Source organism: Apium graveolens, unplaced genomic scaffold (genome assembly GCF_009905375.1).
Source record: "Apium graveolens cultivar Ventura unplaced genomic scaffold, ASM990537v1 ctg7107, whole genome shotgun sequence".
Lineage (NCBI taxonomy): Eukaryota > Viridiplantae > Streptophyta > Magnoliopsida > Apiales > Apiaceae > Apium > Apium graveolens.
Window position 1 is genome coordinate 30,001 of NW_027420045.1, and position 22,107 is coordinate 52,107.

At 37.8% G+C, this 22,107-nt stretch overlaps 1 protein-coding gene and 1 non-coding gene across 2 annotated transcripts; both read right to left on the reverse strand.

Moving 5' to 3' along the window:
• Positions 1 to 4,355: 4,355 nt before the first annotated feature.
• On the reverse strand, positions 4,356 to 4,721 carry LOC141703795 (uncharacterized). Its single transcript, XM_074507232.1, has one exon. The coding sequence runs from the start codon at positions 4,719 to 4,721 to the stop codon at positions 4,356 to 4,358; it is 366 nt and encodes a 121-aa protein (XP_074363333.1).
• An 8,596-nt stretch (positions 4,722 to 13,317) lies between these two features.
• LOC141703803 (small nucleolar RNA R71) lies at positions 13,318 to 13,424 on the reverse strand. Its single transcript, XR_012567693.1, has one exon. It is a non-coding gene; the product is annotated as a small nucleolar RNA R71 (small nucleolar RNA).
• Positions 13,425 to 22,107: the final 8,683 nt, after the last annotated feature.

Here is a 22,107-nt window from a genome sequence, read left to right on the forward strand (position 1 = left end):
CTATATATTTTACTAGATTCATGAACTATCCAATTAACTTAATTTTGACTCATCCTAATTGATATTTGGTTAATTTTTGAATTTCAAATTACTTATCTATAGAAACTGTCACTAAATCATATCTTCCTTGATTGGTGCAATTAAATTAGATAGATACACACACTTACACAATTTCAAACGCATGTATAATCAATCAGTTTTATTTTCTCAAATTTCAAATCAAGGAATCTCATTATTCTCTCTTTCTTTTTACAGATTACATATGTTCTACGAATCACCAGGTTTCATTTGTGAAAGCAGCACAATGAATCGAACGTAAGACATCATCACTCACACATCGTATATATTCTTCATAAATACCTAATATTGATTATATTATATAAATCTCATTAGACTATATGTTCTAATATAATTTTCATACAAGTACTCTAATTGTATTACTCTATTTTTTGCAGGTTATAGATCTCTCATACTTTTTTCTCTTTATAAACTACTTTGTGAAAATTTGCCGATGTTGTGAAAATTACTTTGCAAAGTGATATGATTTTAGAAATTCATAGTTGTTAATTCAATATTAAACCAGAACCAGCTATTAAGCAGTTTATTAGTTAAACTTTAGATGTGTTAGAGAGAGGTAAACAAAGCATGTTCCAATTTTATCCATAGTTGTATTGTTCTAATACTATTTTCATACAAGTAATCTAATTTTATTACTCTACTTTTTGCAGGTTATAGATATCTCTCATACTTTGTTCTATTTATAAATTCCAATTTCGAGTTTTATCTGATCATGTTTGTGTTTTATCTAAACATGTTTTCATTTTTTGTTTTGCATGATAATGAATGTGTGATAAAGAGATTTCTCAGTTTTAATCTTACACACGGTTCGCAAACCAACTGTTTGATTAAATTTCTTATAGAGTTTTTAACTATTTCTAAGAATTTGCTGTTAATCTGTTTTCTGTATTGATTAACGCTCTGTATTATTTTTTTGTTGTTAATCTGTTTTTAAATATGTTGATGAATTATGCAGCAGTGTTTACAAAATCGTCAACGGATATATGTGTTTTTATAATACAAACTATATGCTTTTATATTTTTCTGGATTGAATTTTGCATATTGATGAATGTGAGATTAATAGCAGAAATATAAATACTTACTTTTTATGTAATGTTGCATTTTGATGAAGAGTTCTTGGAGTTTTTAATTTGAGGCTTGAGAGTTCACATATTTCGTGTTTGACTAAATGCTCAAATCAGGTTTATTGAAATGCTTCTTATCTTAACTTGAAAGTATTAAATTGTATGCATTTACATGATTGTAGTTGATGTAATTGATTTTAAGCGAAGATGAAATTGATTTTAATATTCTTTATATTTTTTCAAAAAAATATTATTTATGTAGTCATTGGTCAAGCTAGCTAGCAATTTAATTAACTTTGTATTTTGTTAGTTTCATATTATTTTGTAGTAGAGATGGAACTGATTTGTAGGCCAAATTGTATGATCTATTGTATATATCTTATTGTCAGTGTAAAAGAATGGATACATATTTTTTAAATCGCATTATTTAGAGGTATGAAATTTATGTTGTTGATTAGAAAATATGTATATCACTCTTTTTTTTAAAATTTTGTGCTTTTAACATATAAAAGTATTTTATATTAGTTCATTTACATCCGTAGCAATAAATTACCTGCCACACGTTTAGACCCTCTTTTTTCAGTTTTTTATTATGCACACAAATGAAGAAAGAGGATATCAACTTAAAGTGGCTGTCAATTTATGTTGAGAATTGTTTATTTATCTCGACCACATGATGCTTCAATGATATCGCAATAAGTCGAAAAAACTAATAGCAGAAAATCGAGTACATATCCAAGCATCCTTAAACCAGCAACACAAGTCACTGCAAGAACTACAAATTAGTCAATCACTCCCACTCTCTCCTTTCTCTCTTACTTCCTTTATATTCAATTTTTAGTGGGTGTTATTATTACTTTCCTAAAAAATATGGAGTTTTCCTAATTAGAATAATAAATGATACTTCACATACTTACCGATATTCTTACTTACCCTAATATTAGTTACTCTATATGTATCTATTTAAGAAATTAGTTTTGTTATAAGTTTGTCATATGTCATTCTTAAGTTTTGGGAACTTGTCGGTTCTTTTCACTTTTTTTGTAAGGCTTTTTTTTATGAAATTTAACTTAGGTAATAGACAGATGTTTAGCTTATTCTGGTAATGTTAATGTTTCTATTAATATCCTTCATCCTCATACTCTTTTTATTAATTTGTTTTTCAGATGTCTTCTACCAATATATTCTGACATTTGCGTGCTCTGTGTACTCCTTTAGCAGTTCTTGCAAGCCATAAATATATAAAATAACACATACAAATTTATCATTAGAGTTGCATATTTTCTCCATTCTTAAGTTGCTGATTAGCACAAATTGTGCAGATCAGATGTAAGCTCTACAGTAAAATTTGTACTTGTGATGGTTAAGTTTTTCAAGCATATTTGTTGATTAAGTCTCGCGACGAAGTCTTCATTGTTTCAAAGCTCTATTGCAATGATAATCATGTTGATCGTTTCCTTTCCGGCCCTTCGGCAGACTCCGCAGTAATAAATAAACACATATGTGCTTTCTTTTTTGGTGTGTATATATATATATATATATATATGCAAGTGCTCAAATACAAACTTATATTAGAATACAAACTACAATGAGACGCACATGTTTAATCACTTTCCCTTAATCACTCTCCCCTTCGTTTTTAATTTTACTTTTCCCGTTAGTTGGTAAACTTTTTAAAAAAAATAATTTTACCATATTTTTATTCATCTCCCACTCATCGATTTGCATAGAATATTTGCTATATTTTGACGACAAATCAGAATTTAAACTTACCCGAATCAGTAAACTGAAATCACTACTAATTCCAGAACCAATATTTTTAGTGATTCTCGTAGACATAATTAGTGATTTATGGTCGAAACATATCAAATATGGTATTTATACTGATTGTTGGATGATGTAGAAAAATATAGTGAAGATAGATTTTAAAAAGAGTTCACTAATTGACGGGAAAAATTGAATTAAAAAATGGAGGGAATTATGTGTAGTTGTGTGTGGGAGGTGTAGTTTGTAGTTTGTATTTTAGTTTAGTTTGTATTGGAGTAAAACTATATATATATATTTAATTTTAATATATTTATTTTTTATAGGAATTTGAAGTTGGAGTATCTTGATCGGTATCTTATATTGGCCAGTGAGCATAAATGCCGAAGCAGTTGTTTTTCAACCAAACCCCGCAGATGTTGTTCTAGTGAATATAAAAGGTCTTTGGACAACCATGGAAGAGTGGCAAACACTTGGCCATAAGAAATCGATTTGTGTCAGTAATTTTAATTGTAAGAAGCTTGTTGATATTCCTCCCGCAATCAATCAAGTTAAAATTTTTGAATTGAACTTCTATAAATACTTCTTTTGTTCTTCAAAGTTGTTACACAAAGTGTACAAGTCTCATGCGTTACTGTCTCTGTTGTTCCTCCTTAGACTTGGTGTACCTGTTAATTATACCGACTAATTTTGAAGTAGTTACTTTGCAGCTAAAGGTTTCTACAGATCATGGTTACTTACGCCGGCTTTTTTAAAGGTACTGATTTAAACTCAAGGGTACTAATTTTGCACATACGTGTAAGTCTAAAAAAGATAGAAACCTTTATGAGATTGCACCTAGCTTGCAACAGCATAAGGTGTCAAATTGGATGCTAATTTATTTTTTTCTGAACCATAGTTGCAATGTTTACTGTGTTTGTGGTTTAGTAACTTATCGTTTATTCTATCATTATTTGTCTTCATTTATCTTTTTAAAATCTTTTAATAACATTATATAAGTAAGATTTTAAAAATTGTACGATTTTAATTTTTGTCAATATGTCCAATAAGAAAAGTAGAAGGATTTTTTATATGAATTTAGTTGGTGTGTATTTCCCATGTTTTTTGAAACTGTTTTATTAATATTGTGTTCAAATTCGACAGAGGCAATAAAAAAATCAAGAATGGACATCATTATGTTGTTAATTGACTGCTAGAGGAAGTTTTTTTTTTTAAAACCAAAATGAAACTTTTATATCAAATCAGAATGCAATACATCGATAAGAAAGGATGGTACAACACACCATTCCTTACGTTCAGACTGATAACCGGTCTCTTTAGCCAAAGCATGAGCCACTGAATTCGCTGAATGTCTAATAAAATACACTGAATAGGACCTTAAGTCCTTAACTACAGACCGAGAATCATCCATAATAGCCCCTAGAAACGAAGAATTCCTCAACTTACTGTCAAAAAGCTTGAACAACAGCTAAAGAATCCAATTCAATATTCACACATGAGATCCCCTTCCTTTTTAACCAAGATAGTGCTTCTTTAAAAGTCAAAGCTTCTGCTACTTTCGGATCAACTATGCCCGTCCAGAAACCACCATAGCCAGCTACAAAATGCCCCTGGTCATTCCTCAAGACGCATCCAAACGAGCTTCGACCACCTGTTTTAAAAACCGCAGCATCTACATTACACACAAGCCACCCCAAATCTGGCCTTCTCCATACTAACACGCCTTCCCTGTCATTTAGTTTCCAGTGACTGTCTTGCGTACTCTGAGCTCGTTGCCATTGGAACAGAATAGAACATGCTGCATTAGCCACCATAGACGGGGGTTTAAACTTCTTATTTCACACCACACTATTTCTATGCTCCCAGATTTGCCATACTAGCATACAAATAATCTCCAACTCCTTTGAAGGTTTAACCTGGAACCAGTTCTTCATAATACTCTGAACAGACTTGTCTGGGTTGGAAACGCCATCTACTTTTTCTAAATTCCAACATGACTGTGCAAAAGAGCAGAAAAATAGGACATGCTCAGCACTCTCCGAATCGTTATGATAAACTGAACATATGGGATATACTTCGACACAACGACTTCTAAGATTTTCGAATGTTGGAAGACAATTCTGCATCATTCTCCAGATAAAAAATTTCACCTTCAGCGGGATAGGCAAATTCCAGATCTTAAGCCAATTGAAGTCAATCCCTGAATTATAAATCCCATTATCATGATGACACAACCTTCGATATCCACTCTTGACTGAGTACTCCCCTTTCTCCTCCTCTAACCACATCCACGAATCATCTAATCTGGAATGACTTAGCGGAATCTTTAGAATCTGAGCCACATCATTTTCATTGAATAAGTCTCTAAGAATATCTACATCCCACTCCAAATTATCAACTCTTAGAATCCCACTCACCTTAGCATCATTTAAACCTTGGCCATATGGAGTTGTTATCCTTGTTTGATTCACATTCAGCAGCCAAGGATATGGGAGACTTGGTGACTAAAACTTTAATCATTTGATATGTCCCGAGAAATTTGAACGTAGATGCAGATTCCTTAGCAAAATCGGGGCTCTCCAAGCCTCAAATGGCAAATTATTGGCCTTCACTCTAGCCCAACAAGTCTTTTGGGCCTCTCAATATATGTTGGTTACAAAATCTTTTAAAGTTGTCCATAGTTCGCCTAGAGTTGCAACTCGTGCACTTGCAATTGAAATGACAATATCTATCCAGCTCAATGCAAATGAAGATGGGCCTACTACAGCTTCACATTCGCAATGGATAGAGGCAACTCCATCACGGGATTCCATGATAGTTATTGGCTAACATGTTCTCATCATTGGCCAAGGAGGTTATAGAAATCTGCGATGATTTGTATGATAAGGATGTTCTAAAAAGTGTAGTGATGGATGCGTTGGATTCTATAGTTGGACGCATCAGTTCTATGAAAATGAATAAAACTATGAAATCTGAGAGGGACCAAGACATAATACATAGTTTATGGATATTGAAGAAGTGATGTTAGAAATGGCAATGGATAGTGAGTTGTCTAATGAAAATTTGATCCAGTGAAATATCTCTTTATAGTTCAGTCAGTTGGTGATTGTCTGATTGTCTATATATATGTTGCATGGCTTTAAAATTCATTTCAGTTTGTCTTTGATTAAGTGTGTTCTTTAGACTTATGTTTAGTTAGTCTGATCAAGTTCATCCATTGCAGTGTCGAGTAACTTTGAGATGGTTAAGTAAGAAGAATATATTTTGTTTGCAATGATTTGGATCTCCTGAAGTTATACTCGATTTCTATTCTAATATTATTGTTTGCTTTCCAAAAAATATAATTTTATACAGTCTCATTTTAAAATAGTTGTCCATATTTTGTACTTTATCAGTTATATTATATCTACCATATTTTGACTGAAATATTATAAATTATATATTATTTTTTTTAAATACCTAATTATAAATTTTTTTATGATATTACTATATTATTTAAGGTATATTTTCTTAATTAATGTAAACCATGTTTTATAATATTTAATTAGACTTCAATCAAACTTTCTGGAAAAAAATAAAAATTAAAACTTTTATTTTATAAACAATAATATCATAACACTTTAATATTGGCCTTATTAGCATTCCTCAATTTTATAAAACAAAACTAATAATTTTTAAATATGCATGTTTGTTGAGTATTAATAAAGCATAGCGAAGAAGTCAAATTTCAAATATAAACTTTTAGATGGTCGGGAAATCAAGATCGATTCTAAATTCTATATTATCATATTTTCATATATATATTTTTATATAAAAAATTATATTAAAATATATAAAAGAAAGTTAAAAATTCATAATTTAAAATATTAGCAAGCAAATTTAACCATTAAAATTTGGGTGCATACTAAAGTTAATATAGTAAAGTAAATATATGGGGTGTAAAATAATATTAGTTTTATCAAATAATTTTGAATAAGTATAACAAATTACAAGCTTATTTTCTTTTACACGACAAACTACAAGTTTATTTATTTTACATTTTCTTGAAAAAAATAGTTACTTCCTCCGTCCCTTTCGATTGTTTACATTTTTGAGAGAGTGTTTGACACACATTTTAATGTGCATATAAAATATAGTTTTGTAATTTTTTTTTACAATTTTGTTTTTTTGAATAAAAATTAAAACATTCAACTTTTATTCAGAAAAAAAAAATTGTAAAAATAAGTTACATAACTATATTTTGTATACACCTTACGTGTCGGACACTTTATTAAAAATATAAACAAGGGACTGAGGGAGTATATAGCTAAACATGATAATATATAAGTTACAAATTTAATTTATATGTATACTTTTATTTTATTTAACTAATAAGATTATTAAATTCATTCTATATATAAATATTGTGAAGAAAACAGTGAAATATAAAACTATGAAAAAGTGTATTTTTTTATAAGCTAGAGATTTCATTAAAGAAAGGGCGATACATGTAGAACCAGTGCAGATGAGTAAGATCCCTGACACTTTAACCCTGAAACAAAAGACTAGGATAGAACTAAAGTTAAGAATACTAAAAGTAGGAAATAACATAACTAGTAGCAAAAGCAGCAGCTCGGCAAACTTCTAAGCGTCTTCTTCATCAAACATCAAACATTTTTTCGAGGGTTCCCCTGAAGCTCATCGAACATCACCATCTGAATGAGAACCTCTTCAACATCCATGAGTTGGTCTAAGTTATCCCAAGCCTGGCACTGGTCATTTTGCAAATTAACAGTTTGATCCACAGGTTTTTCAATACGAATAACCTTATCACCTTTCTTAAGGGGCATCACAGATTTCAAGAGAGCATCAAGCTTGTCAGTGACAGCCGCTTCCAAGATGTCCTTAGCGAACACATTACCAAAGACTTCCATTTCCAGGTCAACATTGTTAGGTTTAAAGGCCTTCAAAAAAATTTCCAAACTACCTTCCTCGAGAATTTTTATTGCTTTCTGAGAGAAGAGCCCCTCATTGTAAAAGCAATAACCTTGGTACACTTTCTCTATACCTTTCTCAGTCATAGAACCTTGCTTGTTAGAGCCTTCTTCAGCAATAATTGGCAAGTCCACATCATTAAAAGGATCTTTGACATCAATGGAAGTGTTGGGCCACAACCCCATAGTAAAGAGCCCACTAAAAAGGCCCACTTAGATAGTATAAAAGGACTTGTAAATATACATGAAAAGGGTTCTGATATTACACTTTAACAATGGCGCTAGAAGGAGTTTTAACCTCCTCTTAGAAAGCATACAAATAAAAACAATGATAAATAATCAACAAATTAAGCACAAGCAAAAACCCAAACACTAGAGAGATAACTAGTATCAAGCAAATGGAGAAGAAAAAAGCTCCATTAACTCCAAAGAGTTTATTCCTAGAAATAGATGGAACAAACAATGATGATCCATTACAACTTGAGGTGCACAAATCTGAAGATAAGAGAACTCGAGTCCTCACTCCACAAGGTAAACAGGTACTCACTAGTGATGCACGACTCCATCTGGAAAAAATAAAATGCCAAAAAGACAAGGATTCTACTAAACTCAAACTGGATGCCATGGAGATGGAGGCCGACGACGAGTTACGCCGTCTAGATGCTAAACGAATAATGTTACTCAAGAAGGAAAGGCAAAAACGAGAAATAGCTCGCCTCCAAAGAGAGCTCATGGAAGTCTCCGAAGGACATGTTTCCTCCGAATATCAAACTGAAGACTACGAACCATCATGGAGATCTTCTATGGGAAGTGAATACACGAGGACGGAGGACTCCACAGGGTAGTTGACGTCACGGAGGCGTAGGCGAAGACACGAGGATAACGACATTGCAGATGATGACGACAATATAGAAGGTAGAGGTGTAACAAACCTTACTTAAGATGATGTGATTTTGGTTCGAGATTTCATAAGGACACACTCAAACGAAATGGAAACTTCTTCAGAAAGTACTCTATCTCGAAGAATTGAAAGGGCTAGAATAAATAGAGATCTTAAAGTCCCACCAATAGAGCAGTTCGAGGGATCCACGGACCCCGCAGACTTCATCCACCTCTTTGATGGACGAATGACCTTCCATGGACATTCGGATACAGCCAAATGTCAATATTTCTCAAATGTTTGAAAGGCCCAGCTCTTATGTGGTACAATAACCTACCACCAAGAACAATAGAATCGGGGACCACTTTGAAAAATAAATTTAAATCCAGGTTCTCTACAAACAAGAAAGGGCAAAAAATGACGGCATCACTTGTAAACATTCGCCAAAGATCAGATGAAAGTCTTAGAGAATATATCAATCGGTTTCTGGCTGAGACTATCCAAATTCCTGATTTGATAGAAAATTTGGCCTTCACATATCTTGCAGCAGGTGTTGACAGGAGTAGACACAACTTACTGCTCGAAGAATTCTTCGAAAAAAGCACTGTCACTCTCCAAACAGCCATTTACTTATTTGAAAATAGGTTAACTCTCCAAGAAGCGGTAGGAAGCATATAAGGAACAAGGTCCCCGGGTCAAAGAAACAGTAGGTCGACCGAACGATCATCATAGTGGGATTATCGCAAAAGAGGTTATAGGAATGAGAAGGAACCATCTAGGGCGTCACCTGCCGTGAGTAAACTGGATGAAAAGCCTGTAAAAGGCTCAGAGGACCTTTCAACAACACGGGTATCACCAGTAAAACAAAGGTCATTGCCTCCCAGGCCTCGCGAAGAGCGAGACTTCACAAAGCTCAGCATCGATAAGACTCAAATCTTAGCTATTCTCAAAGCGTCCCCGGGTACCGACCCCCACGGCCCATGAACCCAAACAGACCTCCGAGCAACAAATTCTGTGACTATCATGAAGACACAAGGCATACAACAGAAAGATGCTACCAACTGAAAAATTTGATAGAAGATAAGGTTCAGAGCGGAGAGCTCGCACACTTGGCAGTTAAAGAAGACTCATCGCAGCACCAGTAATACGACCAAGACAGAGTAATTGACTTTATATCAGGAGGTCACTCAACTAGAGGAAATTCTAACAGGTCAAGAAAATCATATGCATGAGAGGTATTCAGAATTGAATCCAAGAAACCAAAGTGAAATCCTTCTCCTATCATCTCTTTTTCAAATGAAGATTACGGTGATAGAATAATAGAAGATCACCAGGATGCACTAGTGATTACCACCAAAATAGGAACAAATACAGTACAAAAGATCCTTGTCGACAATGGCAGTTATGTAGTATCCTCTATTACAGTGCCTTCAAAAGAATGGATATTGGCGATAAGAAGTTAAAGGATGCCCGGGATGCACCCTTATATAAGTTTACAGGAAATGAAGTAAAGGTGGTTGGGGTGATTGACCTACCTCTACTCTTCGGGTCTTCCCCTTGCCAAACATGGCAGATGGTTAAATTCCATGTCATAAACGCAATCTCCAGTTATAATGCGATCATTGGCAGAACTACTTTAGGGCCATTGAAAATAATAATTTTCGTCCCCATCTAAAGATGAAATTCATCACAGATTTCGAGGTCGGCGAGATGAGTGGAGATCAGAAAACATCAAGGCAATGCTATATAAGCTCGGCAATTCCGAAGAAAACTCTCCAAACTGAGACTTCAGTCAATCAGGTCGTCGAAGTAGACCCAAAGACATCACCGAGTCTCCGAAGCCCCCCACTTATGAAGCCGTTGAACCAGTAGAGGAGATACCACCAGATGATGCAGAGCCAGACAGAACAATAAAGATAGGCACAAAAATTTCACATGAACTCTGGACAGCTCTAATACATCTCTTCAAATAGTTCAAAGACATCTTTGCCTGGGCCCCAAAAGAAATGCCATGCATCCCAACAAGTATAGTTCTGCATCGTCTAAACCTGAAGACAGGAGTTAAAGCGATAAAGCAGAAAAGGAGAATTTTATCAAAAGAAAAGCAAGAAGCAATTGAAAAAGAAGTAGACAGGCTACTTGAAGCAGGGTTCATCAAGCCCGTACTGTTCCCCAGATGGATCGCGAACACTGTCTTAGTCAAAAAGAGTAATGGCAAGTGGCGTATGTGCATTGACTACTCCGACCTTAACAAAACTTGCCCAAAAGACTTTTATCCGCTCCCTAATATCGATCAACTTATCGATGCAATAGCAGGCAATGAAATGTTGTCATTTATGGATGCTTTCTCCGGATATAATCAAATAAAATTGGCAGAGGAGGATCAGGATGACACTGCATTTATCACTCACAAGGGTGTCTTCGCTTACAAAGTAGTCTCTTTCGGGCTTCTAAACGCAGGTGCCTGATAAGTGGCATTTTATACCACTTAGAACGTCTTAAAATGGCTTAAATTGGTGTCTTGAAATCAAGTATTTTGTGTATTTGATGCGTTTTTCTAGTGTTTATGCATTTCAAGGTATTAGTTGCATTTCGGGGGAGGAATCATCAAGAATAAGCCTTGGCATGTGTTCACCATTGCGAGAGGAAAGGAACGGGCAGATTACGGCGAAGAAACGGAGCAAACTTGGATTTTTTCCAGTAGAGGCCTGCGCGCCCGCGCAGCTATGCTGAGCGGCCGCGCAGGGTCGGGAATTTTGCTGAATTATTTTAGACTTCTACTTCTGTTTGGCTTCCAACTTCTATGTAATCTGAGTTTTATGGGACTATTATATAAGTAGATTTGAGACGTTTTCACAGGGAAAAAAAGAAGAAGAAGATTGTGTTTTACACAAGAAGCGAAGGAGATAAGGAAGAAGACCGATTTAGCACACCGCAATGAAGAGGAAGCATATTTTCTTGTGATTCTTGTTTCGTTGCAACGTTGGATGCTAGTTTTCTTGCTTTGACTTATTTACTCTTGTGACGTACTCTGTTTTAATATAATTAGTGTAGTTATTATTTTCTTGTGTTTGTTTATCATGATTTCATATGAACCCATGATGGCGATAAGTTCTATTATGGGCTAATCGTGATCATGGGGTTGCAACGGATTTATTATGGAATTCTTTAGTTAATTGTTTAATACTTTAGTGAGTGATGATTGCTTGATATCTAGTATTGGTTGTGCGTATTCGTCTTATGTGCGTCGCGAACATATAAGATAGGGTGTTAATCTCTTGTGAAGCGACAGTGGATCTTGAGATTTAGAACTTGCCATGCTAGCATAGGTTCATGTACGTTATGCATGATTAGTGGGTAACTCTAACAGTTTTATTTGCCCTATGTAATCAAAAAGAATAACTTGTGCTTAAATCGTTGTGTTGTCAATTTCTGTAGACATATGGGGACTCAACATAATTGATGACTATTCAACTTCTATCTTAATTGTGGATGCTTGGTAGAATGGTATTAGTACAATGAAAGTTGGCTTTTATCAGTTTCGTGTTATTCGATTAATATCATCACTGTCACATGCTAAAGGTAATAACAATGGCTATAGAAGGAAGTAATAATGAAGTTGTGATCTCATGAGTGTTTATTATTGATAAATTGAAGTGTTAGTTAAGTGGTTAATTAAGTAGTTAATTATAGTTAATATTTAATCAACAGTTTTAAGTGTTATTATCTTAACATTGAGAAGTAATCATACATTGGTGAGTGAGTTTAATTAGACAATAATTTAGTCTGAGTCTCTGAGGGAACGAACTAGAAAGTATTCTATATTACTTGCGAACGCGTATACTTGCGTGAATATTAGCGCGTGTTTTCGCCCTAACAAGTTTTTGGCGCCGCTGCCGGGGACTCGGCGTATTTGTTTAGTTTATGTACTTACCATCATTGGTCATTAGGACTCAGTGATTAGGACGTAGTAGTTACTTATTTTTTTCTTCTTTTTTTTCGGTTGTGTTTCAGGTACTTTAGCAAGCATTTATGCAAACTCGTTCTCGTGCTCGCAAGAGGACTTTAGATACAGCTGAGGAGACAGACGAAGTTCTTGATATTCCGGAGAAGTTAGATTTTGAGGATTCGGATTCAGGAACTGAGCAGAAAGAACCAGTAAACATGGGAGATCGTATTGTTCAAGCTGATCCAGCTCTTATGGATTTTTCTCGGCCCAAAATTGATGACATTCAGTCAAGCATCCTTCATTCGGCTATTCAAGCTAACACCTTTGAAATCAAGTCGGGCACTATTCAGATGGTGCAGAATTTTGTTTCTTTTGGAGGAGCGGCAACCGAAGACCCCAACATGCACATAAGGAATTTTGTCGAGATCTGCAGCACTTTTAAGTATAATGGCGTGACTGATGAGGCTATCAAGTTGAGGCTTTTCCCATTCTCACTAAGGGACAAAGCTAAAGACTGGTTACATTCTGAACTAGCTGGGTCCATCACTACGTGGCAAGATCTTGCGCAAAAGTTTCTGGTGAAGTTTTATCCGATGGCAAAGACTGCTGCTATGAGGAGTGCTCTTACTCAGTTTGCGCAGCAACCTACAGAATCTATGTGCGAGGCTTGAGAACGCTACAAGGAAATGTTGAGAAAATGTCCACATCATGGAATGCCGGATTGGATGGTGATCACTGGTTTCTATAATGGTTTGGGGGCCCAATCTTGGCCCATGCTCGATGCAGCAACTGGAGGCGCCTTATGGGCTAAAAGCTATACTAAGGCGTATAATCTTATCGAGACGATGGCTGCAAATGAGCATCAAAACCCAACTCAGAGGATGACGTCAGGCAAGGTAGCAGGTATTCTGGAAGTTGATGCAGCCACCGCTATTGCAGCCCAGCTCCAAGCGCTATCAATGAAGGTTGATTCTCTGGCTACATATGGAGTTAATCAAATAGCTATGGTTTGTGAGCTTTGTGCAGGTTCTCATGCTACGGATCAGTGTTCTCTTGTAAAGGAATCTGTTCAGTATGTGAATAATTATCAGCGACAACAGCAGCCTGTGCCAGCGACCTATCATCCTAACAACAGAAATCATCCAAATTTCAGCTGGGGGAATAATCAGAATTCTATTCAGCCACCATATCAGCAAGGAGTGAGTAAACAGTTTAACCCACCTGGATTCCAGCAACCTCAGCAGTACGCTACAAGGCAATCATATCCTCAACAAGGAAGTGCAGCTGCACCTACTAGTGCTGATTTTGAGGAACTTAAGCTGTTGTGCAAGAGTCAGGCGGTTTCTATCAAGACCTTGGAAAATCAAATCGGTCAATTAGCCAATACAGTGCTCAATCGTCAACCTGGCACTCTTCCCAGTGACACGGAAGTACCAGGAAGGAAGGAAGCTAAAGAGCAAGTCAAGGCTATTACCTTAAGGTCTGGAAAAGTAGCTGATGCTGAAAAGGCAAAAGAATTAGAAGATGAAATTAGAGGTGAAGAATCTAAGCAAAAGGAGAAAGCGGCGGAACCAAGGAAGACTACTGTTGAACACACTCTGCCTGAGGCTAATACAGGGGAGAAACAGCTCTATCCTCCACCACCTTTTCCTAAGAGATTGCAGCAACAAAAGCTGGATAGACAGTTCGGGAAGTTTCTGGAGGTGTTCAAGAAACTTCACATCAATATACCTTTCGCTGAGGCTCTGGAACAAATGCCTAGTTATGCGAAGTTTATGAAGACTATTCTTTCAAGGAAGGTGAAACTGGATGACCTTGAAACCGTTGCTCTCACGGAAGAATGCAGCGCTGTTCTGCAACAAAAGTTACCACCAAAACTGAAAGATCCAGGGAGCTTCACCATTCCTTGCATAATTGGCAATATGACGTTTGACAAGTGCCTTTGTGATTTGGGAGCAAGCATTAATCTGATGCCGTTGTCGATCTTTAAAAAACTGGATCTGCCTGATCCAAAACCCACATACATGTCACTATAATTGGCTGACCGTTCCATTACTTACCCAAGGGGCATAGTTGAGGATGTGCTCGTCAAGGTGGATAAGCTCTTCTTTCCTGCAGATTTTGTTATTCTGGATTTTGAGGAAGATAAGAAGATTCCCATAATCTTGGGGAGGCCTTTCTTGGCTACTGGCCGTACCTTGATAGATGTGCAAAAAGGTGAACTTACTATGCGGGTCCAAGATCAGGATGTGACCTTCAACGTATTCAAGGCAATGAAATTCCCTACAGAAGATGAGGAGTGCTTAAAAGTGGATGTGATTGATTCTGCGGTTACTTCGGAACTCGATCACATGCTAATGTCTGATGCATTGGAAAAGGCCTTAGTGGGGGATTTTGACAGCGATGATGAAGATAGCAACGAGCAATTACAATATCTGAACGCTTCTCCCTGGAAGCGGAAGCTGGACATACCATTTGAATCTCTTGGTACTTCTGACCTCAAGAACGCTGAAGGGAAGCTCAAACCATCAATAGAGGAAGCACCTACCTTGGAGCTCAAGCCATTACCTGAACACTTGAGATATGCTTTTTTAGGTGATTCATCTACGTTACCTGTTATTATTTCATCTGACCTTTCAGGTAGTGAGGAAGACAAGCTCTTAAGGATTTTGAGAGAATTCAAATCGGCTATAGGATGGACCATAGCAGACATCAAGGGGATAAGTCCTTCATATTGTATGTATAAAATTCTGCTAGAGGAAGGTAGTAAGCCAACTGTGGAACAGCAGCGAAGACTGAATCCCATCATGAAGGAGGTGGTGAAGAAAGAAATTCTGAAATGGCTAGATGCAGGCATCATTTATCCTATTTCTGACAGCTCATGGGTGAGCCCCGTATAATGTGTACCTAAGAAGGGAGGTATCACTGTGGTCGCAAATGAAAAGAATGAGCTCATCCCTACTCGAACAGTTACAGGATGGAGAGTATGCATGGATTATAGAAAATTGAACAAAGCCACAAGGAAGGATCACTTCCCCCTTCCATTTATTGATCAGATGCTTGACAGATTGGCGGGTTATGAGTATTTTTGTCTTCTGGATGGTTATTCCGGGTATAATCAGATTTGTATTGCACCAGAGGATCAGGAAAAGACTACCTTCACTTGTCCATTTGGCACGTTTGCTTTTCGTAGAGTTTTGTTTGGGTTATGTGGCGCCCCGGCCACCTTTCAGAGATGTATGATGGCTATATTCTCTGACATGATTGGAAATAACGTCGAAGTGTTCATGGATGACTTCTCCGTCTTTGGACACTCATATGATGAATGTTTGAATAATCTGCGCGCCGTACTCAAAAGATGCGTGGAAACTAATTTGGTGCTTAATTGGGAGAAATGTCACTTTATGGTACGTGAAGGCATTATCCTTGGGCATAAGGTCTCTAGCAAGGGTCTGGAGGTGGACAAGGCCAAGGTGGGAGTCATTGAAAATCTTCCTCCACCTAATTCTGTGAAAGGAATCCGTAGTTTTCTTGGTCATGCGGGTTTTTATCGGCGATTCATCAAGGACTTTTCAAAGATATCTAAGCCGTTGTGCAATTTGCTTGAGAAAGATGTGCCGTTCAAATTTGATGATGAATGTTTGGCAGCATTCGGGACTCTCAAGAAGAGTTTGATCACGGCACCAGTCATTACAGCACCAGATTGGACAGAACCATTTGAGATGATGTGTGATGCGAGTGATTATGCGGTAGGTGCAGTTCTGGGACAGCGCAAGAAAAATCTCTTCCATGTGGTCTACTATGCGATTAAGACTTTAAATGGTGCCCAATTGAACTACACCACTACTGAGAAGGAGCTTTTGGCTATAGTCTTTGGCTTTGAAAAATTTCGATCTTATCTGCTTGGTACGAAAGTAACAGTATTCAATGATCATGCAGCTATTCGCTATCTGGTTTCTAAGAAGGATTCGAAGCCAAGACTCATTCGTTGGGTGCTTTTACTTCAGGAATTTGAGTTAGAGATCAAAGATAGAAAAGGTACTGAGAATCAAGTAGCTGACCATCTCTCCAGGTTGGAGAAGCCCGATTCTACTTCACAAGATAGGACGTTAATCAATGAATCTTTTCCGGATGAGCAGTTGTTTGCAATTCAGGAGGAAGAACCATGGTTTGCAGATATTGTAAACTATCTCGTCAGCAATATAATGCCTCCTAATTTGACATCCGCTCAAAAGAAGAAGTTTCTGCATGAGGCGAAGTGGTATATGTGGGATGAACCATATTTGTTTAGACAGGGAGCTGACCAGATCATCAGGAGATGTATCCCGTTCTGTGAGACGGAGGGGATATTACGAGACTGCCATTCCACGGTTTATTGTGGACACTATGGCGGTGAGAAGACGGCAGCTCGTATTCTGCAAGCAGGTTTTTTCTGGCCTACTTTGTTCAAGGATGCTCATCAGTTTGTTTTAAGGTGTGATCGTTGCCAAAGAGTGGGAAATTTGTCAAGGAAGGGTGAAATGCCATTAAATGTGATGCTTGAAGTCGAGGTCTTTGATGTATGGGGAATCGATTTCATGGGGCCTTTTATCTCATCTTGCAATAATCAGTACATCTTGCTGGCAGTCGATTATGTCTCAAAATGGGTCGAAGTTAAAGCTTTACCGACAAATGATGCAAAGGCAGTGCTAAATTTTCTTCATAAGCAAATTTTCACAAGGTTTGGAACACCTCGGGTAATCATAAGTGATGAAGGATCGCATTTTTCAACCGTAAGTTCACTTCTATGATGCAGCGTTATAATGTGAATCATCGAGTAGCTACTGCCTATCATCCGCAAACAAATGGTCAAGTGGAAGTGTCTAACAGAGAGATAAAGCGCATTCTAGAGAAGGTTGTTTGTCCGTCAAGGAAGGATTGGTCTTTAAAGCTCGATGAAGCTGTTTGGGCTTACAGAACAGCATACAAAACTCCACTTGGGATGTCACCGTTCCAGTTGGTGTACGGTAAGGGATGTCATCTACCTGCGGAGCTTGAGCATAAGGCCTACTGGGCATTGAAGAAGTTGAACCTGGATTTAGATGCAGCTGGTAAGAAAAGAATGCTTCAGCTTAATGAACTGGATGAATTTCGACTTCAAGCGTACGAAAATAACAAAATGTATAAGGAAAAGGTGAAGAGGTGGCACGATAGGAAGCTACATCCAAAGTTATTTGTGCCAGGGCAACAAGTTCTCTTATTCAACTCTCGGCTCCGACTTTTTCCTGGGAAGTTAAAATCAAGGTGGTCTGGACCTTTTATTGTCAAAACTGTGTTTCCACATGGAGCGGTGGAAATTTTTGAGAATGATCCGGACCAAGCATTCAAGGTTAATGGTCAACGGTTGAAGCACTACTATGGGGACATGGCAAACCGAGAAGTGGTTAGTGCCATTTTGTTGACTACTTGAGCAGGGTACGAAACGTCAAGCTAATGACGAAAAAGAAGCGCTGCGTGGGAGGCAACCCATGAATTATTGTTACAGGAACCCTTAGAAGTTAATAACCTATCCAAAAACACAAAAAAATCAGAAAACAGGGGCTGAAAAAAAAAATTCCAGTAACCCCCTGCGCGCCCGCGCAGCTAAGCTGAGCGGCCGCGCAACAAGCTGAGCGCCCGCGCAGCTATGCTGAGCGGCCGCGCAGGGGTCGAGGACCAGAAATTTTTTTTACAGTTCAGAAAAAAAAAAACCAAACAAAAACAAACACAAAAACAGTTTTAGCCCATAAACCCATGATTTGTTCCCACTACCCCATCATTTTATCCCTTAATTCCCAAACCCTAATCTAATCCACACCCTATATATACATACACCTATCCTACATATCTCCCACAAAACTTCCTACACTTAAACCCTCTCACAAACATCAAATATCAGTTCTTACACGCTTTTATTCACGAATCAATGGCACCCAAGAGAGCACGCACTATTGACAGCAGCAGCACAGTTCCTACTGCTGATTCATCGAGGGGTACTGCTGCAAGGCCTCGGTTAACTGACAGAGCCGCGGAGGAGGAGTACACTAGGCTGTTGGGTAAGCCGATTCTGAAGGAGAGGGGGTTTTTACCATCGGGGAGGGATGGTGAGTTGTTGCCCATGATTGCAGAGAAGGGGTGGATAGCTTTTTGTGAGTCACCCGAAGCAGTACCGATGAGCGTTGTTCGCGAGTTCTACGCGAACGCGAAGGCTGAAAAGAATGGGTTTTCTGTGGTCCGTGGGATGACGGTTGATTATCATCCTGCGGCGATTTGCCGTGTGATTGGACAGTGAGAGAGGAAGCCCGAGGAGGAGAACTGGAATGAAAAGACTGCTGAGGATTTTGACTTGGATTTGATTTGTGCGACTCTCTGTCGACCGGGCACAGTTTGGACCCGCAGTACAGGCAATAATGAGTATCGTCACTTTCTGGCGATCGCCATGAACAGGTATGCCCGTGCATGGAATACATTTATTTGTGCTAATATTTTGCCTTCTTCGCATGCACACGAGGTCACAGTTGAGAGAGTACAGCTGTTGTGGGGAATTCTGAATGAGGAATACTATGTGGACCTTGGTGAGTTTATCTACCAAGGAATTCTGAAGTTTTTGAGGGGAGCGAAGCATATGAACATCCCTTATGCATCCACGGTTACGAAGCTATGCCGAGCAGTGGGAGTGAACTGGCCGGCTCCTGAGCAGTTGCAGTTGCCAGCCGCTCCGATTGATTCTGGCACTCTGAATGGGATGCAGGAGTGGACCGGTGGTGAGCCTGAGGAGCATGGGCTGGGTTATCGTCTTCCAGGAGGGCGTCCAGCACGAGGTGCTACTATGGCTAGGCCAGGGCGTGATGAGGCTGGTTCTTCGAGAGCTCAGGAGGGTGCTGGGATGATTGATGCCCAGTATAGGAGGCTTTCACGGCGGATGGATGCCATGTATGAGACACATAGCAGGTTTGCTCAGGAACTCACCCTTGCGTTAGGGACTGCTTTTCGAGGCCTTGGAGCTGATATCCAGTGGCCAGTTTTTGGTGAGGACTCTGCATACCCGCCGCCTGATACTCCACCCACTGAGGGTGATGATGATGATGACTCCGAGTAGGTATACACTGTGTTCCTTTCTACTACTTTCACTGAGGACAGTGAAGATTTTTAGTTTGGGGGTGGTAGTTAAGGAATATTGTGTGTGTGTCATTTAGTTGCATATTCATGATAGTTTAGTTCATATAGTTGCATAATTTATGCCATATAGTTTTTTTTTTATGAATGTCATGTTGCTCATGCATTTACCATGATCCCTTTTGCAATGATTTATCGACTGAATTGTGATATTGATGCGAGTGTAGTGATAACATTAAAGTGATATTAAGTTGTGTAGGTTGATATGCATGCTAGAAACAATTGTAAGTCCACTAAGTCTTAGAGAATGCGAAAGGGCTAGATTGTGTTATGATTTGGTTGTTTTCAAGGTCAATCTACTTATTATGCTTATAATTCGATTATAGGTTCTTAGTGATAAAGACATGAAAAAGAAAAATTTTGGAGAAAAAAATATGGAAGTTGTTGCTAGTTGTGGCTAGGCGTCAAATGGCTAGTAGCCGGCTCGCGTATGTTGCGAGTAGTCTAGGGTTGAGCAATATGGAGCGAAACACACTTGCTCAGAAATTAAAAAAAAAAAGAAAAAAAAAATTTGGCATAATTGATCAAGAGTGGGCTCTTTGGTATTCGAGTTATTAAGTTCTTAGGGGACTTTGTGCCTAGCGACCTAAGGCTTTTAGAGTCTGGGATCCGCTAACCTAACGCTCGTTACGTGGATATCATTGTATAAGTCTTTTGTGGACCTCACTCATTGCACGGTCAAATAAGCATTTGAGTTGTAAATAAAAAGCACGATTCCGTAGTAAGCTCCAGAGTTCTTGTAGTGTTGTATATCACTTTGTGCCTAGAATTTTTATTCTTTGTATAATCGTAGGATTGCCTTGAGGATAGTCTAGTCATAGTAATTGGTCTAGTTCCGAAGCATATCTGTTAAGCATTTGCACACACCACGTTTCTGGCTGTATGTCCGTTTGCATGAGTTTATTGATCTTTAGTTGTCTAACTGCATTCGTTGAGATGTGGCAATTTGGTTGATTAATTGTAGTAAGGGGGATCGCTGCATTTTCATATAGATTGCATTCATGCATATTTTTATTTATTTTTGAGTCTGTGACGCTTGAGGGCAAGCATCGATTTAAGTTTGGGGGTGTGATAAGTGGCATTTTATACCACTTAGAACGTCTTAAAATGGCTTAAATTGGTGTCTTGAAATCAAGTATTTTGTGTATTTGATGCGTTTTTCTAGTGTTTATGCATTTCAGGGTATTAGTTGCATTTCGGGGGAGGAATCATCAAGAATAAGCCTTGGCATGTGTTCACCATTGCGAGAGGAAAGGAACGGGCAGATTACGGCGAAGAAACGGAGCAAACTTGGATTTTTTCCAGTAGAGGCCTGCGCGCCCGCGCAGCTATGCTGAGCGGCCGCGCAGGGTCGGGAATTTTGCTGAATTATTTTAGACTTCTACTTCTGTTTGGCTTCCAACTTCTATGTAATCTGAGTTTTATGGGACTATTATATAAGTAGATTTGAGACGTTTTCACAGGGGAAAAAAGAAGAAGAAGATTGTGTTTTACACAAGAAGCGAAGGAGATAAGGAAGAAGACCGATTTAGCACACCGCAATGAAGAGGAAGCATATTTTCTTGTGATTCTTGTTTCGTTGTAACGTTGAATGCTAGTTTTCTTGCTTTGACTTATTTACTCTTGTGACGTACTCTGTTTTAATATAATTAGTTTAGTTATTATTTTCTTGTGTTTGTTTATCATGATTTCATATGAACCCATGATGGCGATAAGTCCTATTATGGGCTAATCGTGATCATGGGGTTGCAACGGATTTATTATGGAATTCTTTAGTTAATTGTTTAATACTTTAGTGAGTGATGATTGCTTGATATCTAGTATTGGTTGTGCGTATTCGTCTTATGTGCGTCGCGAACATATAAGATAGGGTGTTAATCTCTTGTGAAGCGACAGTGGATCTTGAGATTTAGAACTTGCCATGCTAGCATAGGTTCATGTACGTTGTGCATGATTAGTGGGTAACTCTAACAGTTTTATTTGCCCTATGTAATCAAAAAGAATAACTTGTGCTTAAATCGTTGTGTTGTCAATTTCTGTAGACATATGGGGACTCAACATAATTGATGACTATTCAACTTCTGTCTTAATTGTGGATACTTGGTAGAATGGTATTAGTACAATGAAAGTTGGCTTTTATCAGTTTCGTGTTATTCGATTAATATCATCACTGTCACATGCTAAAGGTAATAACAATGGCTATA

Coding starts and splice junctions, on each gene's coding strand:
- LOC141703795 (XM_074507232.1), bottom strand. CDS start 4,721: ATGGTGGCTAATGCAGCATGTTCTATTCTGTTCCAATGGCAACGAGCT.